The 12,603-nt window shown below is 50.8% G+C and overlaps 1 protein-coding gene across 6 annotated transcripts; it reads right to left on the reverse strand.

The window, feature by feature from the left end:
- Positions 1 to 250: 250 nt before the first annotated feature.
- LOC133158032 (glutamate dehydrogenase, mitochondrial-like) lies at positions 251 to 12,401 on the reverse strand. 6 transcript variants are annotated; one of them, XM_061284825.1, is made up of 13 exons: positions 11,788 to 12,395; positions 5,259 to 5,339; positions 5,139 to 5,194; positions 4,910 to 4,973; positions 4,470 to 4,564; positions 4,232 to 4,411; positions 3,876 to 4,013; positions 3,633 to 3,797; positions 3,469 to 3,549; positions 3,276 to 3,399; positions 2,410 to 2,501; positions 1,700 to 1,762; positions 251 to 886 (listed from the first exon to the last, which is right to left on the reverse strand). In XM_061284825.1, exons 1-13 carry the CDS (start codon positions 12,155 to 12,157, stop codon positions 767 to 769), a joined length of 1,629 nt encoding a protein of 542 aa, XP_061140809.1. In that variant the 5' UTR covers positions 12,158 to 12,395; the 3' UTR covers positions 251 to 766. The 6 variants fall into 6 exon arrangements, with proteins under 6 accessions (XP_061140809.1, XP_061140811.1, XP_061140815.1 ...); XM_061284827.1 differs by having other exon boundaries at positions 3,660 to 3,797; positions 11,788 to 12,332; XM_061284831.1 differs by lacking the exon at positions 11,788 to 12,395 and adding an exon at positions 5,883 to 8,586.
- Between the last annotated feature and the right edge of the window lie 202 nt (positions 12,402 to 12,603).

Below are 12,603 nucleotides of genomic sequence, written 5' to 3' on the forward strand. Positions count from 1 at the left end.
CACGCCGCATTGATGCAGTAATCCGTGCAAAAGGATTCCCAACCAAGTACTGAGTGCATTAATGGACATTTTCAAAGGTTTGATTTTGTTTTGCTGTTATAAATCTTTTTTTTTACTTGGTCTGAGGAAATATTCAAATTTTTTGAGATAGGATTTTTGAGTTTTCTTAAACTGTAAGCCATAATCAGCAATATTAAAATAATAAAAGGCTTGCAATATTTCAGTTGATTTGTAATGAATCCAGAATATATGACATTTTGTTTTTTTAATTGCGTTACAGAAAATAAAGAACTTTATCACAATATTCTAATTTTCTGAGACAGTCCTGTATATATGTATTTTTATTCTTTATTGCACATTTTATAGCTGGTGCAACTTATACTCTGGAGCGATTTATAGTGCAGAAAACACGGTATATATCTCTGTGTGTGTGTATGGCAATAATTTGAAAAAGAAACACCTACAAGTCTGGACTGACCAAAAGTATATATTATATATAAACAGATTCTTTTGTTCAGACAAAAGTCTGAACAAAAAAATCTGTTTATATTCATTACGTAGACATGATGAATTTCATCGAAATAAAAAAGTATATATTTCTGCACAAATATGAAATCTCCAGTATCAACTAAACAGAAAAGCGCCCAATTGTACATTTGTGTGGTGGGGGTGTGTGTGGGGAAATGGACTTTGCTGCAACTTTTGTCTTTGTAAGGCTGCCGGTGTTTTCATCCTGTCCTAAATCGGAAGTGGGCGAGAGCCACAGCTACGTGAAGATTAGTCCGGCCTCGGCGTAAACTTGGAAGACCTTCTCGATGGCGTTGACGTAGGCGGCGGTTCGCAGGTCCAAACCCAGCTGGAACGTGCTGGCTGTGCGCATGATTTGCTGCAGCAAGAATGAAAAGGTCAAATGGTTGAGCACGGAGAGGTCAAAGGGCAGGCAGGAGGCGTGCGGGTGCCTCACACCAAGTGTGGAACGGTTGTGACGCGGTCATCTGCCGCATGCCGCAAGGAATAAAATGTATTGGAGTTGATGATTCAACTCACACTGACACATTCACACGCAGTGCGCTAGCGGATTGTCGCCGTTGTTTGCTCGCTGTCTGCAAGCCTTCTATTTCTTCTGGACACCGCAAATGTATTTTCATGTAGCTGATGAAATTACCCGGCTCAGACAGGAAATTGGGCGTCAGCATAGGAGGTGGATCCGGTATATTTCAAAGTAAAATTGTTCTGCGAACTCGTTTTTTCTTTTAATTCACTAAAACATCTCATATCTACAACCTACAGACCTTCCATTTCAGCTAACTGCCTAGCTTGGCATGAGTTGGAAATTTGAAAGGCAAAAAACTAGTTCAAAATAAATTACACATGACAAAAAAAAACACTATATAGTAAATACAAAACATGCTCAACCATGGTAGAAGAGCCAAAGTCCTAGCAATAATGTCCCAAAAGTCTGTCAATGTGAACAAAAGGATGGCTATTGTTTACAAATAGCTCTCTTTTACTCTCTTTTTATTAAGTGAACTCAACTCTTTGGCGTGAACCCCCCCTCCCCGTGATCCTGTGGTCTCATGGCCGGCGATTTACGGAGGCGCAACGCAGTAGATTCCCGCCGGTGTGAGTTGCAGTGCGCCGGTGTAACACGGAAAAAGTGTGCCCCAGCCGTTCCACACCCTTGTGAGCATAACGTTACCCTGGCGGAGCGCTCCATGGTGAAGGCCAAGCCCGAGTGGACGATGTCCTTCTCCGACGCTCCCTGTGGCACAGCACAGGTATTACCATGTATAACCAGCTCAGTGGCCTAGTGGTTAGAGTGTCCGCCCTGAGACTGGAAGGTTGTGGGTTCAAACCGCGGCCGGGTCATACCAAAGACTGTAAAAATGGGACCCATTGCCTCCCTGCTTGGCACTCAGCATTAAGGGTTGGAATTGGGGGTTAGAAGGAGTGGAGCTCTTTACAAGCCCTAGGCTTCGTCTCCCTCCTTGCACAGTTATTGATATAATAATACGTGCTAAACAATAAACTAAACTAAACTAAACTATACAAGCACAAATGTCTCGAGCGTCGAGGTTTATTGTCATTGCTGCTTTTTGGGGGGAATTGACAAACTGGAGATACAAGCAGCATTATGTGGCACCAAAGCCAAGGGACGTGACAATAAGCCAGAGTTTGGCAGCTATTCGGGCCCTTTGCTGCCAGCCACCCGGCCCCTGCTTAGACCAGACCTTAACATCTGACGGCCCTGAGCATCGATTGACAACGCTGTCGTTAGCTGCAAAGCGTTTGCCCCCTCGGGTCAGCTCATTTCTGCCATCTAGCCTTGTCCGCATCCCGTATGGATGGACTTGACAGGCCACCCAAGGCACAGATGCGTACGTGGCCGACACACATTCAAGTACTCACAGCAATGCGTGCCTGGAACTCAGACGTGGGAACAATGGGAATGGCGCCGCCATGCTTGCCAAATTTCCTCTCCAAACTCTCCTGGACCGACACTGATGAGGGACAGAAAAAGCGTCTCCAGTCCAGTGAGACTGACTGGACTATTGTGGCTCGGTGAGGACATTTCCACTTGGATTTCAAAGACCTTTTTGCTTTATAATGTTTGGCGAGGGAGGGTTCCCCCCGTTTCCATGTGTGATTGCAAAGGTGTTTTCGCTTGAAAAACGTTTGGCGAGGGAGGGTTCGCCGGTTTTCCATGTCTGTGGTGGTGATGGTGGTTGTGACTGGCGGTTTGCTGGAAGGGGACAGACTTGCTGGAGGAAAGCGCAAATTGTTCAAATTGTGGACAGATGGGAAAGAAGACGAGGCTGAGAGGCAACTTTTCACTAGTCATCCACATTCAGCAATCTCGTAACTTGGGAATTTGGAGAGGCCGATCGCCATATTCACCAGAGAATCCATGAGCAGGCCATTTAACAGGACTCAAGTCACTTGTAATCTGGAGATTCTGGATATGGAAGCCATCTAGCACTTGGGGGCTTCAGAGAAACGTGCGGTTATCTCGCCAGTGAATGGAGTCAGAGCTCCGGCTTGCGGACAAGCGGCGCCGGGACATCATTCTGCACCGTTCCAAAACATCCTATGAACTGCTCCAATTAATGGACAGACAAACGGGTCGGCGCCAACTCTCATTTGTTGCACAAGTGGCCACAAATGAGGCATTCTTCCAGTAGCAGCAGCAAGAGCTGTGAGCGTATTGAATCCAAGTTGAAACGTCCACAGCGAGCCACACCTGTCCACTCGACCCAAAGAAACTTGTCACTCACTCAGCAGGTGGTAGTTGGAGTCTCGCTCGTACTTGAAGGTCAGGCGGCCGTAACTGACGTGATTGAGGTTCTTTAGCCACTCGAAGTACGACACAGTCACACCGCCCGCGTTCAGGTACAAGTCCTGGAGGAGGGAGGGGTTGTTAGCCAGGAAACAGTTGGCGCACGGATTGAGGAGCTGGCGGAGTCTCACCGGGATGACCAGGATATTTCGATCCACGAAGATGCGGTCGGCCTCAGGCGTGGTCGGACCATTGGCGCCTTCTGCGATGATCTGCCAAACAACACAGACAGAGAGGCCTTCAGCTCTTGGGCGTCGCCTAGCAGACACACACATGCGCCCCCACCCCGGCCCACCCCAGCTGCAGATGACAAGAGCGGCACCTTGGCCTTGACGTTGGGGGCGTTTCTTTTGGTGAGCTGCTTCTCTCCGGCGGCGGGAATGAGGATGTCGCAGTCGGCCTCCAGGATGCTCCCGTCGTACGGCAAAGACTTGGGGAAGCCCACGATGGTCCCATTGGCCTGGAGACACACACGCACGCATGGCTTTTTCATCTCGTCAAGGGCAAGGCGACAGCTTGGGGTTTAGGGGGTGCGCACCAGTTTGTAGTCCTCCAGTTCTTTGGGGTCAATGCCGTGCGGGTTCCAGATGCTGCCGTCAATCTCGCCCACTCCCACGCATTTGGCTCCGTAGCGGTGAAGGTAGCGCATGGAGTGCAGACCCACATTGCCAAAACCCTGAGTACAAGCCCAAAGGCTCCATGTTTTCCCCAAATTGCTTTTTGCTAATGTTGCTTTTGGTAATATTTAGGACCTTGAAAAATCCTGATAAAATGTCCCTAGCGCTGCCACATTTGTGGCACGTGGAGGAGGAAGGCCGTAAGTGGGCATGGTACATACAGCTCGTAGAGTCGAGCATCAGAGACCTGGATGTCAGGTGGCGGCTGCTCGCTTACCTGGACCACAAAGGTTTTGTCGCGAAATCCGGGACACATTCCCAGCTTGCCCATGTAGGCCGCCTCGTTGACAAAGTTCTCGATGCCATGGAAGACTCCCCTCCCGGTGGCCGAGATACGTCCATGGATGCCCCCCTGGCTGATGGGCTTGCCGGTCACGCAGGCGTGAGCGTTGATGTCCTGTGGCAGGCGGGTGGCTTAGCACACAAGGTCACCTCCATGCAGCCCGCAAACTCACATTGTAGCCCATGGTGGTGGCAAAGGTGTCAGCAATCCAGGACATCTCGCGCTCACCCGTGCCCATGTCCGGAGCGGGAACATCGATTCCGGGTCCTGCGCGCCACAAAACGGACATTGGTGCCTGGCCGTTCTTCCACTCAGCTCTTTGCCGGCTTGTGTTTTTTGGGGGTTTCTGTGCTCAAGGGAAAGCAATTCAGGAATGGTGCCACCATCTTGGACACAGAGTCTTTTGCCAGTAGGCGGGGGCCCATATTTCATTCTGCCGCCATGGTAAGCGCAGGCAGAAATAGCACAGGACAATGTTTCTTTCTTTCCAGACAAAAATGGATTTCCTCCACCGTATCTTTGGTGACATTTTTATGCAAGTCCTACTTCTGGTGTTTCTACAGGGTCCTTGAGACTTGTGGGGGTTGTTCCCTTTGCCGCTATTTGACTTACCGATGAAACCTTTCTTGGCGAGCTCCACGGTGAACCTCCTGGTGATCTTCTCCAACTCATTGTCCTGGAAACGATCAACAAGAAGGATTGCTACACATGTACATTGAGGTCAGTGGAACGCAGAACCAGGAGGACAGGATACTAACGTGATGAAGAAGCGGCGGATGCCCAAGAACAATGTCCACGAGACACAAGAGGATAACAGCGATGGTAAGAAAGGCAGACTTACGGAATATTTCCGGGGGTTGATCTTGACTCCCGCCTTTGCGCCACCAAAAGGAACATCTAGGAGACATGCGGACAAAATGAAACTCGTTCAAGTGGGCGCAGGGGCACTGAATTGACTGACCAACCACAGCACACTTGTAGGTCATCAGCGACGCCAGCGCTTTCACCTCGTCGACAGACACGTCCATGCTGTAGCGGATGCCTGAAAGGCAAACCACAATGGGACAGAGGTTTTCAACGGCTGGTCTGTGAAGGGGGACGTCCGCGGCCCATGCGCCCTTTTCCAATATTACATTGTACGGCCGTGCTTTCGCAATCTTACAACATCATTACATGAAACAATTCATCCATTTGGATGATTCAATTCAGTTTGAATGGTCGCTTGCTCAGATTTTCTCAACTGTGAATATTCTCCCATTTCTGGAGAAGCAGGCACATTCACTTTGTGTAGAGTTTAAAAAAAAGGCATTTGCAAACATTGACATTTTTGCAGACTGGAGATAAACGTTACGGAGCAAACCGACAATGAAATCATTCTCTTCTTCTTCTTTCGTCATTCTCATTCTCAATGTATAGTGGGTCTTGGACGCAACTGGGAGGAAAAGATGGCGGCGCGCACAGATGCAGTGGCCCGGCGCTCCTCAGCTGTTGGCAGTTTTGTAACTTTTTTTGTAACTTTTCTTGTAACATTTTTAGTATTCATGCAATACAGCAGAGTGGAACTGTCGTTGGTCACAGTAAACACCTTCTGCCCGCAAAATAACTTGACTCTCTGGAACACGATTTCCCCGGGGATTTGGCGGCCGCCAAGCGCAGCCGGCTTTGCTGTCCCCCCCGCTGGAGTGGCGCAGGCGGCGCGGACATGGAAGGCAGAAGCGGGGCGGAGGAGGACTAGCGGCCAAACTAAAAGCTGGCCCGTGCAGGCCGGTCATCCCCAGCCTCTTTCATGCTGACGCCCAGTCGATGACCAACCGGATGGACGAGCGGAGCACATCTCACGGTCTGGAGTGCTGTGACTGGTTGTTGCAGAGTCCTGGTTGGATCATTGCATCCCCGACGCGGCTATCGAGCTAGCGGGCTGTGCTGTCTTCAGAGCCGAACAAACAACAGACTTTTTTTGAGACCATCCATCCATCCATCTTCTTCTGCTTATCCGGGGTCAGGTCGCGGGGGCAGCAGCTTTAGGAGGGACTCCCAGACTTCCCTCTCCCCAGCCACTTCATCCAGCTCATCCCGGGGGATCCCAAGACGTTCCCAGGCCAGCTGAGAGACATAGTCGCTCCAGCGCGTCCTGGGTCGTCCCCGGGGTCTCCTACTGGTGGGACATGCCCGGAACACCTCACCTGGCTCCTCTCAAGTGGAGGAGCAGCAGCTCTACTCCAAGTCTCTCCCGGATGACCGAGGTTTTCTCAAAGGGAGAGCCTGGACACCCTGCGGAGGAAACTCATTTTGGCCACTTGTATCCTGGATCTCGTTTTTTCGGTCACGATCCATAGCTCGTGACCATAGATGAGGGTAGGAACAAAGATCAACCGCCAAATTGAGAGCTTTGCCTTTTGGCTTAGCTCTCTCTTCACCGCGACAGACCGGTACAGAGTCCGCATTACTGCCGACGCTGCACCGATCCGCCTGTCGATCTCACGCTCCATCCTGCCCTCACTCATGAACCAGACCCCAAGATACTTTAACTCCTCCACTTGGGGCAGGATCTCATCCCCGATCTGGAGAGGGCATTCCACCCTTTTCCCACCGAGGGCCATGGCTTCGGATTTGGAGGTGCTGACCCTCATCCCGACTGCTTCACACTCGGCTCCAAACCGCTCCAGTGAGAGCTTGAGATCACGGCTTAAAGAAGCCAACAGAACCACGTCGTCTGCAAAAAGCAGAGACGCAATGCGGAGGTCCTCAACGCCTCGGCTGCGCCTAGAAATTCTGTCCATAAAAGTTATGAACAGAATCGGTGACAAAGGGCAGCCTTGGTAGAGTCCACCCTCACTGGGAACGAATGCGACTTACTGCCGGAAATGCAGACCAAACTCTGACATCGGTAATACAGGAACTGAACCGCCCTTATCAGTTGGCTCGGCACCCCGTACTCCCGGCAACAGAACTTGCCGAGGGGCACGGTCGAACGCCTTCTCCAAGTCCACAAAACACATGTGGACTGGTTGAGTGAACTCCCATGCCCCCTTGAGGATCCTGCCGAGGGTGTAGAGCTGGTCCCCTGTTCCACGGCCAGGACGAAAGCCACACTGCTCCTCCTGAATCCGAGGTTCAACCTACCGACCCAGCCTCCTCCTCCCTCCTCTCCAGCACCCCTGAATAGACCTTACCAGAGAGGCTGAGGCGTGTGATTCCTCTGTAGTTGGAACACACCCTCCGGTCCCACTTAAAGAGGGTAACCACCACCCCAGTCTGCAAATCCAGAGGTACCGTCCCCGATGTCCACGCGATGTTGCAGAGGCATGTCAGCCACGACAGCCCCACAACATCCAGAGCCTTTAAAAACTCCGGGCGGATCTCATCCACCCCTGGGGCCTTGCCCCCAAGCAGTTTTTTAACTACCTCAGTGACTTCGACCCCAGAGATTGGAGAGTCCACCTCAGAGTCTCCAGACCCTGCTTCCACAATGGAAGGCGTGTCGGTGGAATTGAGGAGGTCTTCGAAGTATTCTCCCCACCGACTCACGACGTCCCGAGTCGAGGTCAGCAGCACGCCATCTCCACTGTAAACAGTGTTGACGGTGCACTGCTTCCCCCTCCTGAGACGCCGGACGGTGGACTAGAATCTCCTCGAAGCCGTCCGGAAGTCATTCTCCACGGCCTCGCCAAACTCCTCCCACGCCCGGGTTTTTGCCTCAGCAACTGCCGAAGTCGCGTTCTGCTTGGCCATCCGGTACCTGTCGGCTGCCTCCGGAGTCCCACAGGCCAAAATGGCCCGATAGGACTCCTTCTTCAGCTTGACAGCATCCCTTACCTCCAGTGTCCACCAGCGGGTTCGGGGATTGCCGCCACAACAGGCACCTTACGGCCACAGCTCCGGTCGGCTGCCTCAACAATGGAGGCACGGAACATGGTCCACTCAGACTCAATGTCCCCCGGCTCCCCCGCGATGTGGGAAAAGCTCTGCCGGAGCTGGGAGTTGAAGGTCTTCCTGACAGGGGATTCTGCTAGACGTTCCCAGCAGATCCTCACAGAGCGTTTGGGTCTGCCAGGTCGGACCGGCATCTTCCCCCACCATCGGCGCCAACCCACCACCAGGTGGTGATTAGTTGACAGCTCCGCCCCAATCTTCACCCGAGTGTCCAAAACATGCAGCCCCAAATCTGATGACACGACTACAAAGTCGTTCATCAAACTGCGGCCTAGGGTGTCCTGGTGCCAAGTGCACACATGGACACCCATATGTTTGAACATGGTGTTCATTATTGACAATCCGTGTCGAGCACAGAAGTCCAATAATAGAACACCGCTCGGGTTTAGATCGGGGGGGGGGGGGGCATTTTTCCCAATCACGCCCTTCCAGGTCTCACTGTCATTGCCCACGTGAGCATTGAAGTCACCCAATAGAACGATAGAGTCCCCAGAAGGAGCACTCTGCAGCACTTCTTCTAAGGACCCCAAAAAGGGTGGGTACTCTGAGTTGCTGTTCAGTGCATCGGCACAAACAACAGTCAGGACCCGTCCCCCCCACCCGAAGGCGGAGGGAGGCTATCCTCTCGTTCACCGGGGTGAACCCCAATGTGCAGCCGACCAGCCGGGGGGCAACAAAGTATGCCCACACCTGCTCGACACCTCTCACCGTGGGCAACTCCAGAGTGATAGAGAGTCCAGCCCCTCTCGAGAGGGCTTGTACCAGAGCCTAAAAGTGGAGGCAAGTCTGAACTTTTCTGCCTCACACACGAGCTTGGGCTCCTTTCCAACCAGAGAGGTGACATTCCATGTCCCAAAAGGCAGCTTCTGCAGCCGAGGATCAGACCGCCAAGGTCCCTGCCTTTGGCCGGCGCCCAGCTCGCTTTGCACCCGACCCCTTTGGCCCCTCCTACAGGTGGTGAGCCCATGGGATTTTTTTTTATCCCGCTTTTTAAAATCAAGAACTTCAAGATTGAGCAACACATCCCTTGCGAAGACTGACCACATGCACGTGCATGACGTGCCATGAGGAGCTGCCAAACTGATTTTCACAATTAACACGGCATTAACAGTGTCAATAAAGGAATTCAATTCAACGTATGGGAAAGCGATTGGTCCAGTGGTGCCCAGTTCAGTGTCTGACCTGCCGACTGGCCAAAGGCAGCCAGGAAGAGGGTCAGCCCTTCTCCAAATGGATGGATGCCAACCATCGTTAGTTTTGTCGAGGACTCAATGAACGCTCCTTTGCAGCCGTGCTATGACGAACGTTTAACTGCCTCATGTCGTCACTCACAAGTGCAAACTAGATGCTAGTATTTCCTTAACAGTGACAACAAAGGAATTCAATTCAATGTATGGGAAAGCCATTGGCCCAGTGGTGCCCAGTTCAGTGTCTGACCTGCCGACTGGCCAAAGGCAGCCGGGATGAGGGTCAGCCCTTCTCCAAATGGATGGATGCCAACTAGGGGTGTAACGATTCATTCATTCAATATAATGCTCTACAATTTATTGGCATCGATGCTAAACGTAAACATCGATTTATATCGCCGTGTTTGACCTCGGACATTAGACGCGACTTTAATTTGAAATCCAGTTCATTGTTGCTCGCTTCCTTTTTCCGGGAGCAGTGCGCGCGGCGTTGTTGTGTTGTGAGCAGAGCAGGCACGTGAAAGGGGAGTCGACAACTAGTACGCGGCTCCTGGGCTGGTGCTATGGCTAGTGTCCAAAAAGACAAGGAAATTTGCTCCCCTTTAGGCTTCAAGTCATTCGTTTGGAAGCACTTTGGATTCCAAAGAAAAGATGGCTCAACGGACAAGACTAGGGGTGTAAATCGCGGGTTTTGTCACGATACGATATAATAGGGGTGTAACGATTCATCGATACACATCGATTAATCGATATAATGCTCTACGATTTATTGGCATCGATGCTAAACGTAAACATCAATTTATATCGCCGTGTTTGACTTCGGACATTAGACGCAACTTTATTTTGAAATCCAGTTCATTGTTACTTGCTTCCTCTTTCCGGGAGCAGTGTGCGCCGCGGCGTTGTGTTGTGAGCAGAGCAGGCACGTGAAAGGGGAGTCGTCAACTAGTACGCGGCTCCTGGGCTGCTGCTATGGCTAGTGTCCAAAAAGACGAGGAAATTTGCTCCCCTTTAGGCTTCAAGTCATTCGTTTGGAAGCACTTTGGATTCCAAAGAAAAGATGGCTCAACGGACAAGACATGTGCAGTTTGTAAATCCTGCCATGCGGTGATCAAATATTCAGGGACCACAAATCTCGCCGCACATTTAAAGAAAAAACACGACAGGGTCAGGGTTTTTCCAAACTATCTTGCTTGTCTCATCCTACACAAGGTCGTAATACATCCCTTGCTATGTTTTGACTAGAGAACAAGGGCTTTCTCTTCTCAACTCAAACTCCTTTTCTAACATGTTCTTATCAGTGTGTAACACCTGGTAATTTTTTGCTTACGAGGCAAAGCCCACTTGCTTTCTTAGGGGCTTTGTCTAAACGATTGTGGGTAGGGCAAATCCAAATAAAAAGAGCGGGAGTGTATACAGTAGGGGTGTAAATCGCGGGTTTTGTCACGATACGATATAATATCGATACAAAGAACTACGATACGATATTGGCCAATATCTTAAAACCTGCTGCGATTCATTCACGATATATCGTGATATAGTGCTCTATGATCGATATATTTTTTTTTTAATAAAAAATATAGAACAATATCCTGATTTATAACAATTCATACGCAAAATCAACAAGGTACTGCAAACTCTTTATTTAGGAAATTAAAAGAGTATTGCAGTATACAAAGTGCTTATTTTAACACTGAACTTTGATGTCGTGTTTTTTCTTTAAATGTGCGGCGAGATTTGTGCTCCCTGAATATTTGATCACCGCATGGCAGGATTTACAAACTGCACGTGTCTTGTCCGTTGAGCCATCTTTTCTTTGGAATCCAAAGTGCTTCCAAACGAATGACTTGAAGCCTAAAGGGGAGCAAATTTCCTCGTCTTTTTGGACACTAGCCATAGCAGCAGCCCAGGAGCCGCGTACTAGTTGTCGACTCTCCTTTCACGTGCCTGCTCTGCTCACAACACAACAACGCCGGGCGCACTGCTCCCGGAAAAAGGAAGCAAGCAACAATGAACTGGATTTCAAAATAAAGTCGCGTCTAATGTCCGAGGTCAAACACGGCGATATAAATCGATGTTTACGTTTAGCATCGATGCCAATAAATCGTAGAGCATTATATCGATTAATCGATGTGTATCGATGAATCGTTACACCCCTAATTCTGTCATATAGTTAATGTCAAAAACGTCCTCGATCTGCCAGCCAAACCCGAATGTTGACATTCCTTATCTGGCGAAGCCTTTGTTCAGTCAACGTCATCCATTTGAGGTTCAGAGGAAGGGCGATTCCGATTACGGTGGTCTCTGCCACGGTTTGCAACACCCCCCTATCCTCACCCACCCACCAGGCCGTCCCCCACGCAGTCTGACCTCCCTTGCAGGGCATCCTATGCTGGCTGTGCTGAGCCCGGTAGCCCTCCACGACCTCCCACTCGCCGCTGTCCCTCTTGATGGGGAAACTGAGGCTGAGGACGTGGTTGCACGGCTTGATGATCTTGAGGATCCCGCAGACGCGCTTCCTCTTGTTGTCGGCGCTCTCGCGCGTCTTCAGCTCTTCCACCAGTTTGTCCTCCACGATGGAGGCGCCGCGGTCGAAGAAGCCCTCCACCATGGCGAAGAAGTTGGGGTCGTCGTCGCCGCTCGACTGCGCGGCGGTCAGCTCGGAGTAGGCGCGGGGGGGCAAAGAGTAGAAGCTGCCCGTGCGCCGCGCGAGTAGCCCGGCCAAGTTCCGCTGGTACATCTTGTGAACTTGGAGGAGCCCGGTGACAAAGTTGGCGCAAAGACGATGATGGAAACAAAGTTGGAAATGTCAACGGGGAAACGGAAGCGCGACAAAAAAAAAACAATACTCAACTGATTAACTCCTCCCCTCACACACACACACACACACACACACACACACACACACACACACACGCACACACACACACACACACACACACACACACACACACACACACACACACACACACACACACACACACGCACACACACACACACGCACACACGCACACACGCACACACACACACACACACACACACACACACACACACACACACACACACACACACACACGCAATCGCAGAAAAAGGGTTGTGCCATTCTGAACTTTTACCTCATCCATGTCAGGCCTGCGGCTGAGTGAGGACACCTGGAGGGGAGAGAAGATACTGCAGTCCACCTTC

The sequence above is a fragment of the Syngnathus typhle genome, linkage group LG8, assembly GCF_033458585.1.
Source record: "Syngnathus typhle isolate RoL2023-S1 ecotype Sweden linkage group LG8, RoL_Styp_1.0, whole genome shotgun sequence".
In the NCBI taxonomy this organism is placed as follows: Eukaryota; Metazoa; Chordata; class Actinopteri; order Syngnathiformes; family Syngnathidae; genus Syngnathus; species Syngnathus typhle.